The 16,722-nt window shown below is 33.8% G+C and overlaps 2 protein-coding genes and 1 pseudogene across 11 annotated transcripts; 1 reads left to right on the top strand and 2 right to left on the bottom strand.

Moving 5' to 3' along the window:
* Positions 1-397: 397 nt before the first annotated feature.
* Positions 398-7,130, bottom strand: LOC120091137 (serine/threonine-protein phosphatase 4 regulatory subunit-like protein). 8 transcript variants are annotated; one of them, XM_039049003.2, is made up of 8 exons: positions 6,993-7,130; positions 5,204-5,313; positions 4,696-4,776; positions 3,475-3,523; positions 3,222-3,315; positions 1,911-1,963; positions 1,403-1,465; positions 398-1,017 (listed from the first exon to the last, which is right to left on the bottom strand). In XM_039049003.2, exons 2-8 carry the CDS (start codon positions 5,290-5,292, stop codon positions 736-738), a joined length of 711 nt encoding a protein of 236 aa, XP_038904931.1. In that variant the 5' UTR covers positions 5,293-5,313; positions 6,993-7,130; the 3' UTR covers positions 398-735. The 8 variants fall into 8 exon arrangements, with proteins under 8 accessions (XP_038904931.1, XP_038904932.1, XP_090162712.1 ...); XM_039049004.2 differs by having other exon boundaries at positions 5,204-5,316; positions 6,993-7,126; XM_090306586.1 differs by lacking the exon at positions 6,993-7,130 and adding an exon at positions 6,865-6,981 and having other exon boundaries at positions 5,204-5,316.
* Positions 7,085-10,366, top strand: LOC120090654 (uncharacterized; annotated as a pseudogene).
* A 942-nt stretch (positions 10,367-11,308) lies between these two features.
* On the bottom strand, positions 11,309-16,698 carry LOC150032595 (uncharacterized). 3 transcript variants are annotated; one of them, XM_090307386.1, is made up of 10 exons: positions 15,380-16,698; positions 14,802-14,923; positions 14,607-14,738; positions 14,430-14,516; positions 14,151-14,338; positions 13,996-14,079; positions 12,279-12,561; positions 12,093-12,200; positions 11,910-12,002; positions 11,309-11,653 (listed from the first exon to the last, which is right to left on the bottom strand). In XM_090307386.1, the coding sequence occupies exons 2-6, from the start codon at positions 14,919-14,921 to the stop codon at positions 14,076-14,078; spliced, it is 531 nt and encodes a 176-aa protein (XP_090163512.1). In that variant the 5' UTR covers positions 14,922-14,923; positions 15,380-16,698; the 3' UTR covers positions 11,309-11,653; positions 11,910-12,002; positions 12,093-12,200; positions 12,279-12,561; positions 13,996-14,075. The 3 variants fall into 3 exon arrangements, with proteins under 3 accessions (XP_090163512.1, XP_090163513.1, XP_090163511.1); XM_090307387.1 differs by having other exon boundaries at positions 14,607-14,726; XM_090307385.1 differs by having other exon boundaries at positions 14,607-14,923.
* Between the last annotated feature and the right edge of the window lie 24 nt (positions 16,699-16,722).

Raw genomic sequence — 16,722 nt, 5'->3', positions numbered from 1 at the left:
TCAAATTGTAAATATATACATATACTTATGAACAATAATTTGATAAGGTAAATTTTAGTTGCATCTTTTATTTTCGTAAATTTGTTTGAATTAGGAAACCAATAAATGGCTCATAACAAAACCAATGAAATGACCAATCAATTTGCTAACAATAGCCCTTCAATATTTCTACCATCTACTATTATGGACAAGAACGTGAGGTGAATATACCAAAAAAAAAAAAAAACCCTTGTAACCATTGTAATTCTAAGTTCTTCTAAGCTAGATGTGTAAACGCCCCCAAGAAATCACCAAATTTCCCATCAAATCTACATAAGTAGGGCACTTGGGCTGAAGACCATATGAGAAAAATCCTATCCATCCTGCTTCCAGCCAATAAATTAGAAGGAATCAACGGTTGCAAAGCGCCAAACCATTTTCATTAGCCAATGGGATGTGTCATATCAAAAGTTCAGAAACCAAGAACATCGGTTATCACTCAAATATTTAATCAAGAAAACATCCAAGCCAAAATAGTAAGGCTCATATTGTAGGCTAATTCCATGTACCAACACAATAAATGTTGCAACTAACCACCCATTCCTCCCCAAGTGTAATAAGATAACATCCGAACCGATTTATATTGGCTTGAACAAATTGACATATTGAAGAACTATGGATTACCAGCCATGCCTCTCCCTCAACATGAAGAGATTAGCAGAACTACAGCAGCTCGCTTAAGGTGGACCAAGAAAACTAAGATTTACTGTTTGCAGCATTATTTGTCTCAGATGATCCAACTATTTCTTCAAAAGTTTCCATGTCCATCGTCATATCATCATTCATATCGGCCTCTTCAACCTCTACCATTACTTCATCCCTGTCTCCAGCTATAGGTTCGATTCCGTTTTCAACTGCATTGGATAGCTTTTGATCTTCAACAGCTTTTTCTGACTCCTCTGACTTGTTTGGCTTTGGTTCGGAGGATGGTAGATGCGGGTCAGGACTGACGGCAAGTGTGGATGTCACCAGAAGATTCTATAAACGTAGACATGACATTGAGCATCACCCAGCAAGATATCAATAGTCATGATTCAATATAAGTGCAACCAACAGTTAAATTAAAGATTAAAAACATTACAATACTTCTTTTAAGACTTTTCCAACTACAAGGACAGAAAACTGGATGAAATGAAGTACATGCTAGATACACGAGGAAGAAAAATGTCTAAATTTAAAAGATAACCAACCCAAACAAAGCTCCCAAAAAAAGGTTTTCCATAATATTTCAGCCTTCATAAAAATGGTAATTTAGTTTACATTAATTTGAACCCATGAATAAGTATCATATTTGAAGATAAAACACTACATAAACAGTTCAATGAAGGGCTAGCGCAATTTAATACAGATACTTCATGCTTACCTTTTCCAGCGCTAGCGCAAGCTTTGAGAGATTGGGATAGATGCTCCGTGCATCCAATAGGATCTGTTTGGACATCCAATTTTGGAGAAAATAGTTAAACAATGATAATAATCATAATTACGCAAAATCAATTTAATACAAATACTTCATGCTTACAAGTCCCAAAAGACCAACAAAGAAAGCAGCTATTTAAAAAAATAATAAATAAATAAACAAAATAAAAAACTTACTATAACTTTTTCTATCTTAGAACGTATTATAACATAAAAGGAAAGGCAAAAGAGAGAAATCAAGATATGGTTGCTTCGAATTTTGATATTGGGCCAAAAAATTTCTTTTTTTTTTTGGATAACATGAGCTAACTAATAAGGTGTCCAAAAGGCCTGGGGTTAGCAACAAGCGCATTCTTTAAAGTAATTATTTGCAGTCTCACTGATCATTAATGAACGAAAAGTTAAAATGAAAATTTAAATAAAGAAATTGCATTGTAGTGAACATGGATAATCACCTCACAAATCCTTTGAAGGGTAAACGGAGGACCTTCAATAAAGATAAGAAGTGCTGCAAAGTAAAACAAAAATACAAAAATAAGTCTCGTTCATAATTTGGAAGTTAACTGCTTGCTCTTTCATTGAGATCAGTCCGAGAGCTTTTTGTAATCTCAGTGGGCTTTGGTCTTGTAGGAAATCCTTATGAGGAGCACAACTTCTATTTGTACCTAAGGATGAAGATTTTGTAACTCATTTGCACAAACACCTTTGAACTATGGAGTTATGTTACAATTACATCCCTAAACTTTTAGTTTGATCAATCACCCCTAAACTATGTGGTCTATTAACAATTACACCCTTAAACTTTGAATTTGATCAATTAGCCCATTTGGTTTTGTTAATTTTGGCAATCAAACCCCTACGTTAGTATTGGTTTCTAAATATTTCAATGGATGTTCCTTCAATAAAAAAAATAAAATTAAAAAAAAGGTAAAAAATATATATATCTCACAAACAAGGGTAATACTTTTAACATACTAAAGGGGGTTGTGACAAATAACAAACTACAGTTGATCAAATTAAAAATTTAGGGGTGTAAGTGTAACAAACCATAAAATTTAAGGGGTGATTGATCAAATTAAAAGTTCATGAATGTAATTGTAACAAACCCCACAATTCAAGAGAGGTTTGTACAATTTTCCCTAAAAATAATAATAATCTCCATCTATCATGCGACCAGGGTGCCTCTCAATAATCTTCAAGTTGCAGGTTGTGGAACTCTTTAACTCCCTCTTCTCACTACTCTAATTTTTGTATATCTTTGTTTCCACAATAAACCGGGGTTTCCAATAAATAGATTTTAAATAATAAAAAATTTTCAAATTAGGTTTTTTATAACATAAAATTCCCTAATCTCACTATATTCATTGAATTAGGCATTGTTTGGTTTAACTTTTCAAGTGTTTAATTTTGATTATAAGTCATTTTGAACAAAATCGAACTGTTTGACAACCACTCAAAATAGCTTTTAAAACACTTTTAGAGTGTATTTCAAACAGTTTTTTTGTCAAAACAGTTTAAATAAAATAACTTTTTTCGAAAACATTTTTGTATCTAGTCAATCCAAATGCCCTTAGTTTACTAGGACAGCTATTTGACTAGATTTCCTAGTAAAAGGACCCATGAGTATATTTTATACACAGATAGGGGACTCCAAAAATGCATGACCAATTGAATGATTCGAAGTGTAATTTACCACCCAGACTTGGTTTTTCAAATAAATTTACAGTACAGATTAAACACAATAGGAAGTGGAGAAGCTCACAAACCTTCATCCAACCGCTTTACCAGCTCCGGGAAGGTTTCTCCTAAAGTACTTTGTTGTTCACCGGATGCTTTTGCTTCAGGATACTCTGACAGCACCTTCAAAGATAGTAAAGAAAGGAAAATAAGGAAGTGACAAATTCTTCATTTAGAAAAACTGGATACAACAAATATGATATGCATGCCCGCTATGCAAGAACCTTAAAACATCCACTGTTAAAAAAAAAAAGAAATGCATTCATGCGTACCTCCCCATACCTGCTTCAGTTGATAAGATAGCATGCTCTTCAATTTCTCCCAATCATGCCTGAGAACATAAAATAAGTATACACATATATATATTGTACGTCCATAACAATAAAGAAAAACATTAAACTGATTCACACAGTAATGTAGCTGATTGTGTGCTTAATACAAATCTTATGTGGCATATGCATAACTTCCAAGACGGAGAATAAGATTTTGCGGAGACATACAAATAAAGCAGTGTGGCCATAGATTAGGACGGCAGGCAACCAATTAATTTTAAAGGATAAGGGTTTATTGAGAATTTTCATAGACAACTCTAATGTCACAACTTCCTCAGGGTGTGCTCAATCTAACTCTTTACATATTGTACCCCTTTTGCTATTATTCAGTGGCTTCCTTGTGAGATCCTTCAAGGGGCTTTTTCTGTTCTTTTAATTTTATAGATGAAAAGTTTTGGTTCCCCAATCTAAAAACAATGAAAATATATGGTTGATCTGATTCTTTTGCATGGTGAAATTATTATTAACTCGACACACTTGGCACTGAGTCACTGGCACAAAAAAACATAATCACGTCAGGGATTGATACAGCAGGCAGCTACTAACCCAAATTTCCACCTTTATATTATTTTTTTCCCTTGTTTGAGAAAGAAGAAAAAAATGAAGCTTCCAATAAAAGAAAATACGACTGCAGAATAATGTCTAAATCATGCACATGAGCTATCCTCTATGGCACAGAAAATGATGAATACAGGAATTCCATTAAGACAAGGCCTCTAGTAACATATCAAAAAAGGAAAATTTTAGAAAACACAATTTCATTTACAAATGAAATTTCCATGGGTAGACCTACGTTCCAAAGAGTACTAAAAAGGAAATTCCAATGAAAGTAACCATAAGGGGAGGAATTACACTGTTCTTTGAAACGGGACACAAAGCTACAATAGAACTATTCTTCCAATTTTTTAAGCTTTTTCATGAATAACAATTCTCCTATTTCTTTAAAGCAAAACCTCCCATAAACTTTGTCTTGCCGAATTCAACCAAAGAACCCCTTGGCTTCCCTATTTAAATTACACTGGGAAGCTATAAGCATTCAACATATCAAAGTGCATTAGAATCTGAGGCATAAATTCATACACTTCCTATGTATGAACTGCGATCAAATTTTTGATGTAGCATCTTCATATTCAAACTAAGTCAATAGAAATTAGGTGGAGAAGAAAGATACCAGAATTTTCCTGTGGATGCAATCGCTTCTAATGTACCTCTTACTTCTTCCTCAGTGAATTCTTGCTTCTGCTCCATGGCTCTGGAAATTACAAGTTCAATACTCTTACAAAAAGATAAATATAACACTGGATATACAAATCAGAACAGCTGGACACTCCTGAAACCATCCTCTCTAGAAAAAGGTAATCAAAGAACAAAAACTCGAAAGGCAGAAAGTGGTCAATTTTAAGTTCCTAAAGGTGTCCTCAGAAAATGCAATGGAATTTTAGCCATTACAATCTAACCCATAATTTCTCCCATAACAACCAAAATACAAACATAAGCCAAGTAAAAGCATGCAATTTGAAACCTTATATAAGTTGTAAATTCACTAACAGTGTAACAAGTATTCTACACAATGTGGGAGAAGCTACAGCCTACAACCTAATTATAAGACAACAAGATCACAACCAAACATCATGACCCAAAATTAAATACTACAGTAAATAAATGATGTTCTTGTATACCCGTCATCTATGGTATCAGGGGCAGGGAGCACATTATCCTGTTCGACAGAAGCTGGGAGCTCTGAATCTTCATTTGGTGGCACCTCCATCTAGAGATCTCTACTTTCCACCTACTTAAGATGTAAATAGTGATATAAATATTGCAGTTCCATCGGCACTACTAAAGGCATGCTGAAAAAGGGGTTAAAATACCATTTTGATCCCCATATTTTGAAGTTTGTTCAATTTTAGTTCCAGTACTTTTCTTTGAACACATGACCCAGGGGGCACCAATTACGTTAAGAGGACCAAATGACAACTCTGCCAAAGCTTCTTTTTTCAGTTCCAATATTTTTAATTGTCCAATTTTAGTCCTTGTACTTAAATGAATCTTACATTTAATCCATCAAAGTTAAATTTTACTGAAATTGGTTAAATAATAATAATAATTTTCATGCAAGGAAATACAATATGTGAATATATTTTCAAAATTTATAGTAAAAATGTCAATCGATAACAAAAAGTTTTTTTTTAAAAAAAAAATCAAACAGCTAGAAGTGGGGACTAAATTTAAGATCTATTGAAAGTATAGAATCTAAAATTAGACAAATGAAAGTACAAGGACTAAAATTGAACAAACTTCAAAATATAGGGACCAAATGGTATTTTAGCCTTTAAAAAAAGTCATAATTATAGTAACACAACTTCCAGAAATATGGAAGTTCAGAGAGGGTAAAGAACGCTGCAAAGGGGAGACCCAAACAAAACTGAAAAAGACTAAATAAGAAGAAGGCCACCAAAACAAAAGAAACATAATTACAATCAATCCCGAGGATACCAATTATCTATATCAAGAATAAAGGATTGTCTATGAAAGCAAAGAAGAAGGAAACACAAATAGATTTGGGAAATGTAGCAGCCCTTTTGATAACAAATCTCATTTGTCTTTCCAGTTTGGCAAATAGATTACCAACCGAAGAATCAAGAAAGAGCCACAATCTTTCAATTCACTAAATGAGCACCACCATTTAAGGGCTCCTTGTAATTATTTACAAATGCCAAGTGGAGCTCCTTTTGTTGAGTATGTGCATATCTTATCAACTCCCGACTTTCGTAACAATGTTAATCCATGGAAATCAGTTTCTAGCCTCAAACACAGGTATCATCCTATCTTTAGAAGTAAGACCGATGGTTGCACTCAATACAAATAAATAAATAAATAAAATATTAATCTGTTCTACAAAAAACGAAATGGATGGCAGGCTAATTTTGTAATTCAGACCTCTAAAATTAGATTATCGAAGAACTCAGATCATCAAATCTTTAAATGTAACTTGGTCCATAATATCATCACTTCAATACAAGTGACTAAATCCAAATACAAATATACAAACAAAAACGAAATTAAATAGACACCAGCTACTTGAAAACCTACTTCACTTGACTAACAAAATAAGCCCACAACAAATACTGTTCAAACTCGAACTGTATCATCCAACAGGATGGGTATGTGTTCGTATACTTTTACAAAAGCTACTTGACTTCACAAATTTTACCGACGATACCATAATCAGAGAGAGTTGGTTTCACGGATTCATAGCATCACCATCATCGTACAGTATACAGCTAAACATCCAACTTCTTATTGCGAAGCTGCTAATTAAAGAAAATCTAATACATACGGCCGAAAATGAAGAGACGCCGATTCAGAAAAGCAAACAATGAAAAATAAGAAAGCAGCCATTTCCATTAGTTCTTCTAATTCCTTTACATGGCGACCAAACAGAATCGAGCAAGCGATGGAACTTACCTAGTAGGTGAGCTTGAAGATGATCTCAACTGAAGCGAGCTACAGTGGAGACCTTCGGACCGACTGGGGAGGAAGATGAGAGCAGATCTCTGATGAGGCGATTTAAGGCCCAGGCCCAATACTGCCGAACATTGGAACCATTGATTGGGCCATACTTTTTTGAGAAATTGCAAGGGGAATTGGAGTGTAGGGCGGTTTTTTAGGCTTCATTATGAAAAATGGCAAAATCGTCCAAGAATAAGAATTATGGCAACTCATGTGACATAGCAAATTTCAAAATTCCTGATTTGTCTTTGACTTGTTCGTAGATATTATTGTTGACGAAACTACAAATACCGGATAATTTCAAAAGAGAAAACATGGTCGAGATATATATGGTTGAGATATATGTGCAAGGTAATTGTTGATAGGACAACAGCCTTCCTAATTTTGCTCAGTTAACATAATCTCTATATTTTATTATTATTTTAGATTCTTGTTAACTACCTTTCGAATTTATCTCACCTTAATAAAATATCCAGATTTTAAAACCAAATTTATATTTGAAATATCCATATATTATTAAAACTTCTTTCCTAATTTTTCTCATATAGATAACACAATCTCTATATTTTATTATTATGTTAGATTATGTTTAACAATTTTTCGAATTTTTCTCACCTTAATAAAATATCCATAATTTGAAACCAAACCTATATTTGAAACATCTATATATTATTAGACCTTTTTTTATCCATATATTTTTTTTCAAATCTCTATATTGTTTTTCTCACATTTTTAATAAATTAGGTGTATATGCTATTTTTTATATTATTTTAATATTTTGGGAAAAGAAATATCAGTTCCTAAAAAAATGACCATGTGTTGATTGCACAAGAATCAACTGGATTGTTGCTCCATCCATTGCCATAACTTTTGTTACGTACACAAAAGGTTTCATTGATTTAGGTTTTCTTGTTAATTCATTAACTTTTGCTAATATTTTTGCTATGACTTTACAACGGGCCAGACTCATATTTGATGGTCGATGGGATGAGAATTCTCAGTATCATGATTTTCGAGATTGTGAGGTGCATATTCCATCAGATTAATCATTCCAACAATTTGTGGAATATATCCAAGGTAAACTTTTTCCCTTCAGTGAGTTAACTATATCTCGTTTGACAATGTACCAGATTGGTTATGCCAATTCGAATCTTGTTTGTATTGTCGAAGATAAAGATATTTTGTGGTTGATGTCAGTATTATCAGATTCCCCCTCAAATTGATTTATGTGTAATAGTTGACCATGTCTCATCTGTTGCCCTAAACACTCAAAATATGTTGTATTTGAATAACGAATCAACAAACATTGATCAATATTTTCGACATCCCGTGGGCAACATTGAAATAGTTGATTTCCAAGATTTCGATGTCTTTCAATCTGGTATTCCCATTAGAGTAGGTTTACATTTTAGTAGCAAGTCTGTATTGAAGAAAGCAGTTTATTTTCTTGCTCTTAAAAACAGTTTCAAACTTACTACTACTAGGTCAAACAAAACTTCATTTGAAATTTGTTGCAAGGATGTCTTGTGGGTGGTATCTATGTGCATCTGTATATAGAGAGGGTGGTGTGTAGATGGTTTGGAAATACATCAATATCCATAAAATGCTCCATTGACATTGTTAAAGATGGTCATCGACAAGCAACATCTTGGATTGTTGCTGAGTGTATAAGGTCATTTTTTAAAATGAATGACAAAGTCCTATGTTGACCGTGTGATGTTGTAAGCTATATGGTGTAAATATAAGTTATGATAAAGCTTGGAAAGGTTGTGAGATTGCCCTCAATTCCCTCAGGGGGACTCTTGAGTCCTCATACGCCGGTTTGTCACCATTTTTAGCTGCGTTGATTGAAAATAATCCTGGTATGTTTCTCGTCTATATTTAGTTTAAACAATTATATACAGTCTATTTTGTCTTGTATAATCAATCTAAATGTTTATTCCTTACAGTAACGTGTACAACACAAGAATCTGATGATGAAGGTAGGATTAAGTATTACTTTATGGCCCTTGCTGCTTCCATAGAAGCATGGAAATTTTGTTTTCCTATTATGTCAGTTGATGATGCTAGTCTAAGAATAAAGTTTTTGGGATATTATTGTCTGCTTGCACATTTGATGGCAATTCACATATTGTACCTCTTGTATTTGTCATTGTCGATTATGAGAATGATGCATCATGGTCTTGGTTTTTTCGTAATCTTAAAGTTGTTTTTGGGGATTCTAACGACCATGTTGTTGTGTCTGATGATCATAAAAGTATAGCCAAGAGTGTTAGTTCTGTTTATGATTTTGCTGAACACGAGTTGTGTGCATTTCATTTGTATAAAAACCTTGTTAAGATCCATAAGTCACGTTCAATTGAAGATACTTTCCATATGTGTGTAAGAGCATATACAATTGGTGAATTTGAGTATTACATAAGGCATATGGATGAGGTTGCTCCGTCCATTAGGCTTGAATTAGAGGAAGTTGGCAAATCCAAATGGGCTAGGGCATTTTGTCGGAGGAAAAGATATTCCTTAATGACAACCAATATATCTGAATGCATGAATTCAGCTTTAAAGGAAGCACTCGAATTACCCGTTATTGGTCTCCTTGAATCTATCCATAGTTTGGTTCAAAAATGGTTTTACAAACGTCGTAGTCATTGGAGTTTCTAGCATTCTGAATTGTCATCGCATGCAGAGAACATTATTCGATCAGCCTTAAGGGACAGCAGGTCAATGGATGTAAGTGTTTTTTTAATTATATAGTAATTGTATTTGATTGAGCCTATTATTAATAGTAAAATTGTAAGTTTATTGTTCCTTTTTTTTCGGAGTTGTACCCCATTAACCAGTATGAAATTGAAGTGCATGATCGCTCTAACCAATTGTTGTTAACATTTTGAATCGTACTTGCTCATGTCGGCGTTGGGACCTAGACATGATTCCGTGCTCTCATGCATGCATTGCATTGTCTCATAGGAACCTTCAACTACAGTCATATGCACATGATTTCTATCGTATTTCCAATCTACGTTTGTTATACATAAAGGAAACACGACCTGTTCGCAATATTCAATAATTCACTGCAAGTCATGCAGTCGGCAATGATCTAGTTCTTTCTCTTAATGTCAAACATCCGGTTGGGAGGCCTAAGAAAAAAAAAATCATGTCTTGTTTAGAAAACAAAGTTATAGTTCGTTGTAGTCAGTGCGGTAAGAAGGGTCATAATTGTAGGTCTTTCAAGGATCCCATACGACATTGTCTGCACCTACATTGTTATATCTTTTAATATTGTTTTTCTTTACTCTGCAGTTTGTTTCCCTCTTCAAACAGTTCTTTAATGTTCAAACTTAATGTCGTTTATGAAAGGAATTGTTATTTGCATTAATATTGCGGTTTGTTATCTTACTTTTATGTAGGTAGTTTAGTCATTTGTGTAATACTTAATCGTAATTTATGTTGATAATTCAACCATTGTATTATTCAGAATGGGCATAATTGAACTAAATGTTTTAGAATTATAGTGTGTTTGTGAAATAAATCCAAAATATTTAAATTGCATACCAAAATAGTAATGATATAATAATGATTGTACATGGAACTGAAAGTTAAATATTACTAATTTATGTTGGTTGTTCAGTCATTTGTATTATTCATAATGGGAAATTGGGCTAAACGTTCTAGAATTACAGTGTGTTTGTGAAATCAATTCAAAATATTCAGATTATATGGTATGGGATTGAAAGTTAAATATTACTAATTTATGTTGGTTGTTCAGTCATGTGTATTTTTCATAATTGGAAATTGAGCTAAACGTTTTAGAATTACAGTGTGCTTGTGAAATCAATCCAAACTATTTATTGATATACCAAAATAGTAATGATAACTATTCCAAATCACTTGATATATTCATTGTTCATTTATGTTATTGAGGGTTGGAAATTGAGTTGCATGCTTTATAATTACAGTGTGTTTATTATTATTAAACTTTATGTATGTGCAATGTGAAAAGTTCAATTCACTAACAAATAATTTATGTATATGCTCTTTGGATGGTTGAGACTTTAAAAAGCCCATTTTATCGAGGTTATTTAGTATAGGGCTGGCCAGACAAACTTGAATAAAACAGCTGCACCAAATCTAAAGCTATTATATTTTCAAAATCCAAAATAGTTAAATTGTATACCAAAACAGAAACTATATCAACATATCCAAATCATTCCCTTCATTCAATGCAGGAACCAAGAATACTAAAAAGTTCTAAAGTTTAAAACATATACCAAAACAAGATTATAGAATTTGCCCATATATCTGACACAAAATCTGAATGTATTCTACTTTCAAAATCCAAAACAAGAATGACATAAAAGGCTAAAATCACTTGGTTCATTCATTGCAAGATCAGGCTTGGCTTAGGTGCAAGTCGAATGATGGGCCATCCAGGGGTGTATTTTCATCCATGGTTTGAGGTTTTCATATTATCCCTCTTGCTGCATCTATCCATATGTCTGTCATTAGTGGACTCGCATCATTCATTTTTGGCAGTTTCATTTTTAGTTCCTATTGCCTTGATCTTCTCTCCTTCTCTTGGTTAGCCATCATGATCAATTCTTGCTTGGTTACGTTTACTAACAATATTTAATGACTAATTAGTTGCTAGGACTCAACGAATTATAATAGTGATCAAACTTACAAGATCAATTGTTCTTATATGTTTGAGTATGATCCTTGTAGCAGGGTTATTTTCATCAATGTTGTACAACTTATCAGTCATTTTCAACTTCCTTTTGACCTTTTATTAGTTATTAAAGAGACCAAATTTGTTATAGATATATAGAAATACACATTATATGTTTAAGATCTACATTAGTTGTAGTATTATACCTCTTACTTTTTTGGTTGTTGGGGTTGACCCGTGCACCACAATGGTTGTACCTTTTGAAGGATCTTAGTTGTTGAAGTTTTTGGAGTGTGATTCTGTTAACAAGTTAAAAAGTTCAAACAATTTATTTAATATGGAGTTAAAATTAATAATTACCAGGATTCTACAGTTTTAAAGAAATATACTAATATTGTTGTCTTTTGCTTGTTTGACATCTCCAGCTTCTTGTAAATCTCTCGTTCATCAATTGATCGAATCACTTCGTTGATTTCTTCATTAGCTTCTTGATTGTCCTATCTCAATCAATTTTGCTAGTCAATTTCCATGTATTGTTAAAAGGTATCATATGCAACATGCTTATATCAACTCACCTTGACCTCTGGTTCTTTACTTCCTTTTTCTTCAGACTCCTTGTTTTTATCTCCATGGCATGCTTCTTTGTGTACTACTGATGGTTTTTTCAATCCATGATCTTTGTTTCATTGACCTTCTTCGTCCTCGTCGCCATCTTTTCTTTGAAATATTGTGGGAGCATCAGAAGCATCAACCAACTCATTCTTTTCTTCTTTTTCTTCTTGTTCTTTCTCAATACCATCTAGTTCCTTTTCGCACTGGGATGCAGGCTGCTTCCATATAATTCATAATAGGTTTGTACTATGAAAATAAGAAATATAGTGTAGTTAGTTTACATACCATAAACATATTGCTTGTTGATGCGTGTGATTGAACAGCTTGTGTAGTCTTTATGTAGTCAATCGGTTTGTTTAACGACTCCACCAAGTCATCTATTTTCTTCTTTAAGATTTGCTGACTATTCTTCATGGCAACAAAGTTTTCATTCATCATTGTGTTCATTGATTATTGTATTTTCTCTATTCCTTCAAACCTTTGTTCCATTTCATCTTTTTCATATGATAAACCTGATAAACCAAGTCTTCTATTCAAGGATAGTTCAACCACTCTCTCTCGGCCTATATCTGCTTATTTCTTCTTTTACCTCTTGCAACACCCTTTTTCCTCCTCAATGAATGGAGCAAAATATGGCATAGTCATTTTCTGTGGGGTTGCAAGTAATGGACAAATTTCAAGCTATCAAGTAAATAAGGAAATAAGATGTTAGTTTATAGTTTAGAATTTAAAACTCTACGTCTATTTCGTTTGTATAGATATTTATACCTCTTTTGAATTAAATACTTTTCGCTTGAGATCCTTCCATTTGGGTTGATTGTCTGCAACCCAATTTACTATCCTTTGAACATTGTTAGAAACCTTCATCACAAAGAAACTTTATGACGAGCTCAAGGTGGGTATGACCTCGTATGCCCATGCTAAGATTGGGAATATGAATCCCCCCATTGATATTCCTGATTTACCTTTGCTGTGTATTTCTCTATGCATAACATCAATGAGTAAATTAAAAGCAACCCTTCCCTATGGGTAGTTATCAAAGACGTCATTGTCATCGACCATCAGGATGTGGTCTATATTCACATTCACTGAATCTTGTTTTAGGAGAAGAAAACTTTCCAAGAAATACAACTTCGCCATTTTTATCCTGTCACTTTCACATCCTGCCTTGCTAACATTAAAAGCTATGTTAAGAAAATACATAGTCACAACTTTCATATTCTCGAAGTACATTTTTCTTATATTACCTCCTCCCCTTATCCCACTTTTATCAATGATTGGTAATTCACCACACTTTAGACCAGTTATCAATGCAAACTCTCTCAAACCAAATTTCAGTACTCGACCCGCTATGAAGAAATTCAACTGGGATGATGACTTTGGTTTACACTGTCTTTGTATTAGGTGTAACAACAACTGGGAAGATTGATTTGTAATGGAAAAATCAAGAAAATGTCCAAAAATAGTTTCTCTAAATCTCTGTTGTAACTCCTCATTTAAATTCTCCTTGATTTTATCAATTATAGAAGTCTTTGTTTGGAAGTTTATTTTCAGTGGTTCATTTCTCCTTGCACTATCCATCAGATATAAAGAGTCCTAACACATTTGAAATAAACCAAAAACACAAGCTTAATAATATGTTATAGGAAATACAAGTACAAAGTATTTAAGTAAAAATACCTCACGTGGTTCAATCATTTCGATTGTTTTTCCCTTTTGGCATGTTGTTACTTTGCCTTTTCCTTTATTTGACCTAGTTATTACCTAATATTTACAACTATCAGTAAATATTTAAGTAAGAATACCTCACATATATCCAGTCCATAGATGATTACCTTTTTCCTTTCTTTGTTTCCATCCTCTTGTCTGACTGTCCGCTAGATAATCTTTTTTTTGATAGTGTTGTTTCCCCTCGACTTTGTGACTTTTTTTCTTCATTGTCTTTGCTTTCATCATGCACGTTTTCACATGTCCCTTCAAGCTTCTCTTCTTCCTTTTTATACTCATTACTATTTTGTTCATCCTGTTTCATTATTTAGTAATTATATTATGTATATAATTTAATAAATACACTGGAATTAATAGATTATTTCATAAAATCTACATTATCATACCTTTCCCTCATGTAGTTCATGTTGCTCTTCTTCTTCTACTACGTCCTTTCTCCCTTTCTTGTTTGGTTTTATGTTTTTTTTCACAGCCTGCATCGCAATTTGGATCTATAAGATTTTCAACCCTTAACATTTCTTGTTGACCTTGCTTTTCTTTTTCTTTTTTCAAATAATCTTGACCTTGCTCTTTATCATTGGTTTGTTTGCTTGAACTTTGACCTCTAGTGTAGAAGCATCGCGCTTTCGTTTGTTGCTAATTATTGGAGTTGCAAGTTTTATGTCTGATCCACCTGCCATTATCTTCATTTTTCCCTGTTTTACAGACATGAACAGTTTGATGTTTTCAAATACATTAAAATAAAAATAAAAACATACCTCGTCGTCACTGTTGAGAACTATTGGCCCTTTGCTTGTTTGTTTTTTTCCATCAGTTATTCCAGCTGCTCTTAATCTTTCGTTGGCTCTGCTTCTTCCTTCGGCTTTCTCTTTTTTCATAGCTTGTAATGTTTGATTAATCGTAGACTTATCAGTTTTATACAAACAACCAAAGTGCGAGATTTTATATCATTTTATTTAATCATTTCTGTTTTCAACTCCTAAAAAAAGGGCGTTATTTTATATCCCAAAAGATTTGAATCTATATATTTAACAGTAAAACCAATATTAAATCTTTGTTTATTTTTGAAAAAATAATGGAATATTTATATATTACATATAAACAGTTTTGGTTAGCATTGTTATTATTTATTCAATGTGCAAACAAGAGGTAGACTAGATTGCAATGCATGGATTAAAAGAAATTTGGGAATCACAATGTTTTTCGAAATTATAAAATTTAAGCAGATTCTAAACCTAAGCAGATTGCATTCAAGAAAATTTAAGCAGTTTGCAATTAGTGAAGAACTTAAAGTAGGCGCTTAAAAGGGTTAGAAGCAAGTATTTAGATTCAATACCGTGGAGACGATAGTGTGCAAAAGTCCTTTAAAGCTGCCGTTTGAAGCTGTCTTGAAGGAGCTTTAATGTCGAAGGTCAAGCGCTTGAAGCTTTCGAGAAGGTATTTCTTCTCTTGAAGTGAAGATCTTTTTCCATTAAACCCTTCCACCTTTCTTCTTGCGTTGAACGATTGTTAGATAATAAATGTTCATAGATCATATACAACCTCATGGAATCAAATATCATCTCATGCTAGAATTCAAGTATCCATGTGCACAAATATATCTTTCATATCCTCAAGCAAAAACGTACAACGGTTATACTAAACTATCAGTTCATCATGTTGTCATTCTACCGTAACATATACTAAACTATCAGTTCATCATGTTGTCATACATTCAGTGACTGGCCTGTGGGCAGTTCTAGTAGTAAGATTACTTACCTTAAATTTGGTCACAATTTAATCCAAGTAATTAACCTTCTTACAACTCTTGGAAGGCTTTGAATCCACCCTATAATATACATTACAAATATTAATTTAGCACCTATGGTCAAAAAATAACAAATCCAAAGTTCTAAACTCATCTTTGGGGTCTAAATCCAATTAGCTAAATAATTTAAAGATCTTCAATTTAACTTTACCTAAATCGAAAATCCGCAGACAATCTCAGACAACCAACGAAACCAGCAACTCCAAGTAAAACCATGACATAAGAATGCAACCAAGTTTTAAAATTAAAACCAAGGCCTAATCACACATACTCTAAGTACTGCCAAAAATCTGGGTAAACTCACCCAAGGTGTGATATAAGGCGCCTAAATCTACTAAAACAATTCCAAATTCACCAAACAACACCGTAATAACTTCAAGAACATGAATCCAAAGTTGACACATAAAGGCCTCAATCGATTGATGCCAAAAGTAAATGGGTAGTCAAGAATCAATTGTTGATAAATCTGATGACGGCACAAGCAACGACGACGGCGACATGAGGAATCTGGCACAGATCTGGTTGATTGAAAAAGAGAAGCGGCGCTGGCAATGGCGGCTCTGGTGCAGACGCGTCTGGAGCGACGCTGGTCGGTTCGGACGAAGCGGCTCGAATGCGGGCGGCTTCGGCGTGGGAGACCGAAGTCGGATCTGGGCGGAGTGAACGGTTGAGGCGCGAAGAGGCCAAAGTCGAATCTGGGTTGTTCGCGGCTCAGATCTGGGCTGGCGGTCAAGGTCAGCGATGAGCGACGGGGAGATTAGAACTGTTGGTCGAGGTCGGTGGCGAGAAGGACAACGGCTGGCAAAAGAAAAAAATGGAGGGGGAAAGGCTTGGTTGCATGAGGGAGAAAGGGATTTGGGGGGGGGGGGGTT

Source organism: Benincasa hispida, chromosome 11, assembly GCF_027475165.1.
Source record: "Benincasa hispida cultivar pf3 chromosome 11, pf3_genome.v1.1, whole genome shotgun sequence".
Lineage (NCBI taxonomy): Eukaryota > Viridiplantae > Streptophyta > Magnoliopsida > Cucurbitales > Cucurbitaceae > Benincasa > Benincasa hispida.
Note: the sequence above shows the minus strand (reverse complement) of the source record. Positions and strands in the feature narration are given on the sequence as shown.

What these genes read in the sequence shown, in the direction of transcription:
- LOC120091137 (XM_039049003.2), bottom strand. Translation starts at nt 5,292, where the DNA reads ATGGAGGTGCCACCAAATGAAGATTCAGAGCTCCCAGCTTCTGTCGAA. An exon ending in CCTGATACCATAGATGACGG is followed by an intron (nt 4,777 to 5,203) that starts GTATACAAGAAC and finishes TGTAATTTCCAG; the next exon opens with AGCCATGGAGCAGAAGCAAG. An exon ending in TTGCGCTAGCGCTGGAAAAG is followed by an intron (nt 1,018 to 1,402) that starts GTAAGCATGAAG and finishes CTACGTTTATAG; the next exon opens with AATCTTCTGGTGACATCCAC.
- LOC150032595 (XM_090307385.1), bottom strand. Translation starts at nt 14,921, where the DNA reads ATGAAAAAAGAGAAAGCCGAAGGAAGAAGCAGAGCCAACGAAAGATTA. An exon ending in AACCAATGATAAAGAGCAAG is followed by an intron (nt 14,517 to 14,606) that starts GTCAAGATTATT and finishes ATTGCGATGCAG; the next exon opens with GCTGTGAAAAAAAACATAAA. An exon ending in ATGAACTACATGAGGGAAAG is followed by an intron (nt 14,339 to 14,429) that starts GTATGATAATGT and finishes ATAATGAAACAG; the next exon opens with GATGAACAAAATAGTAATGA.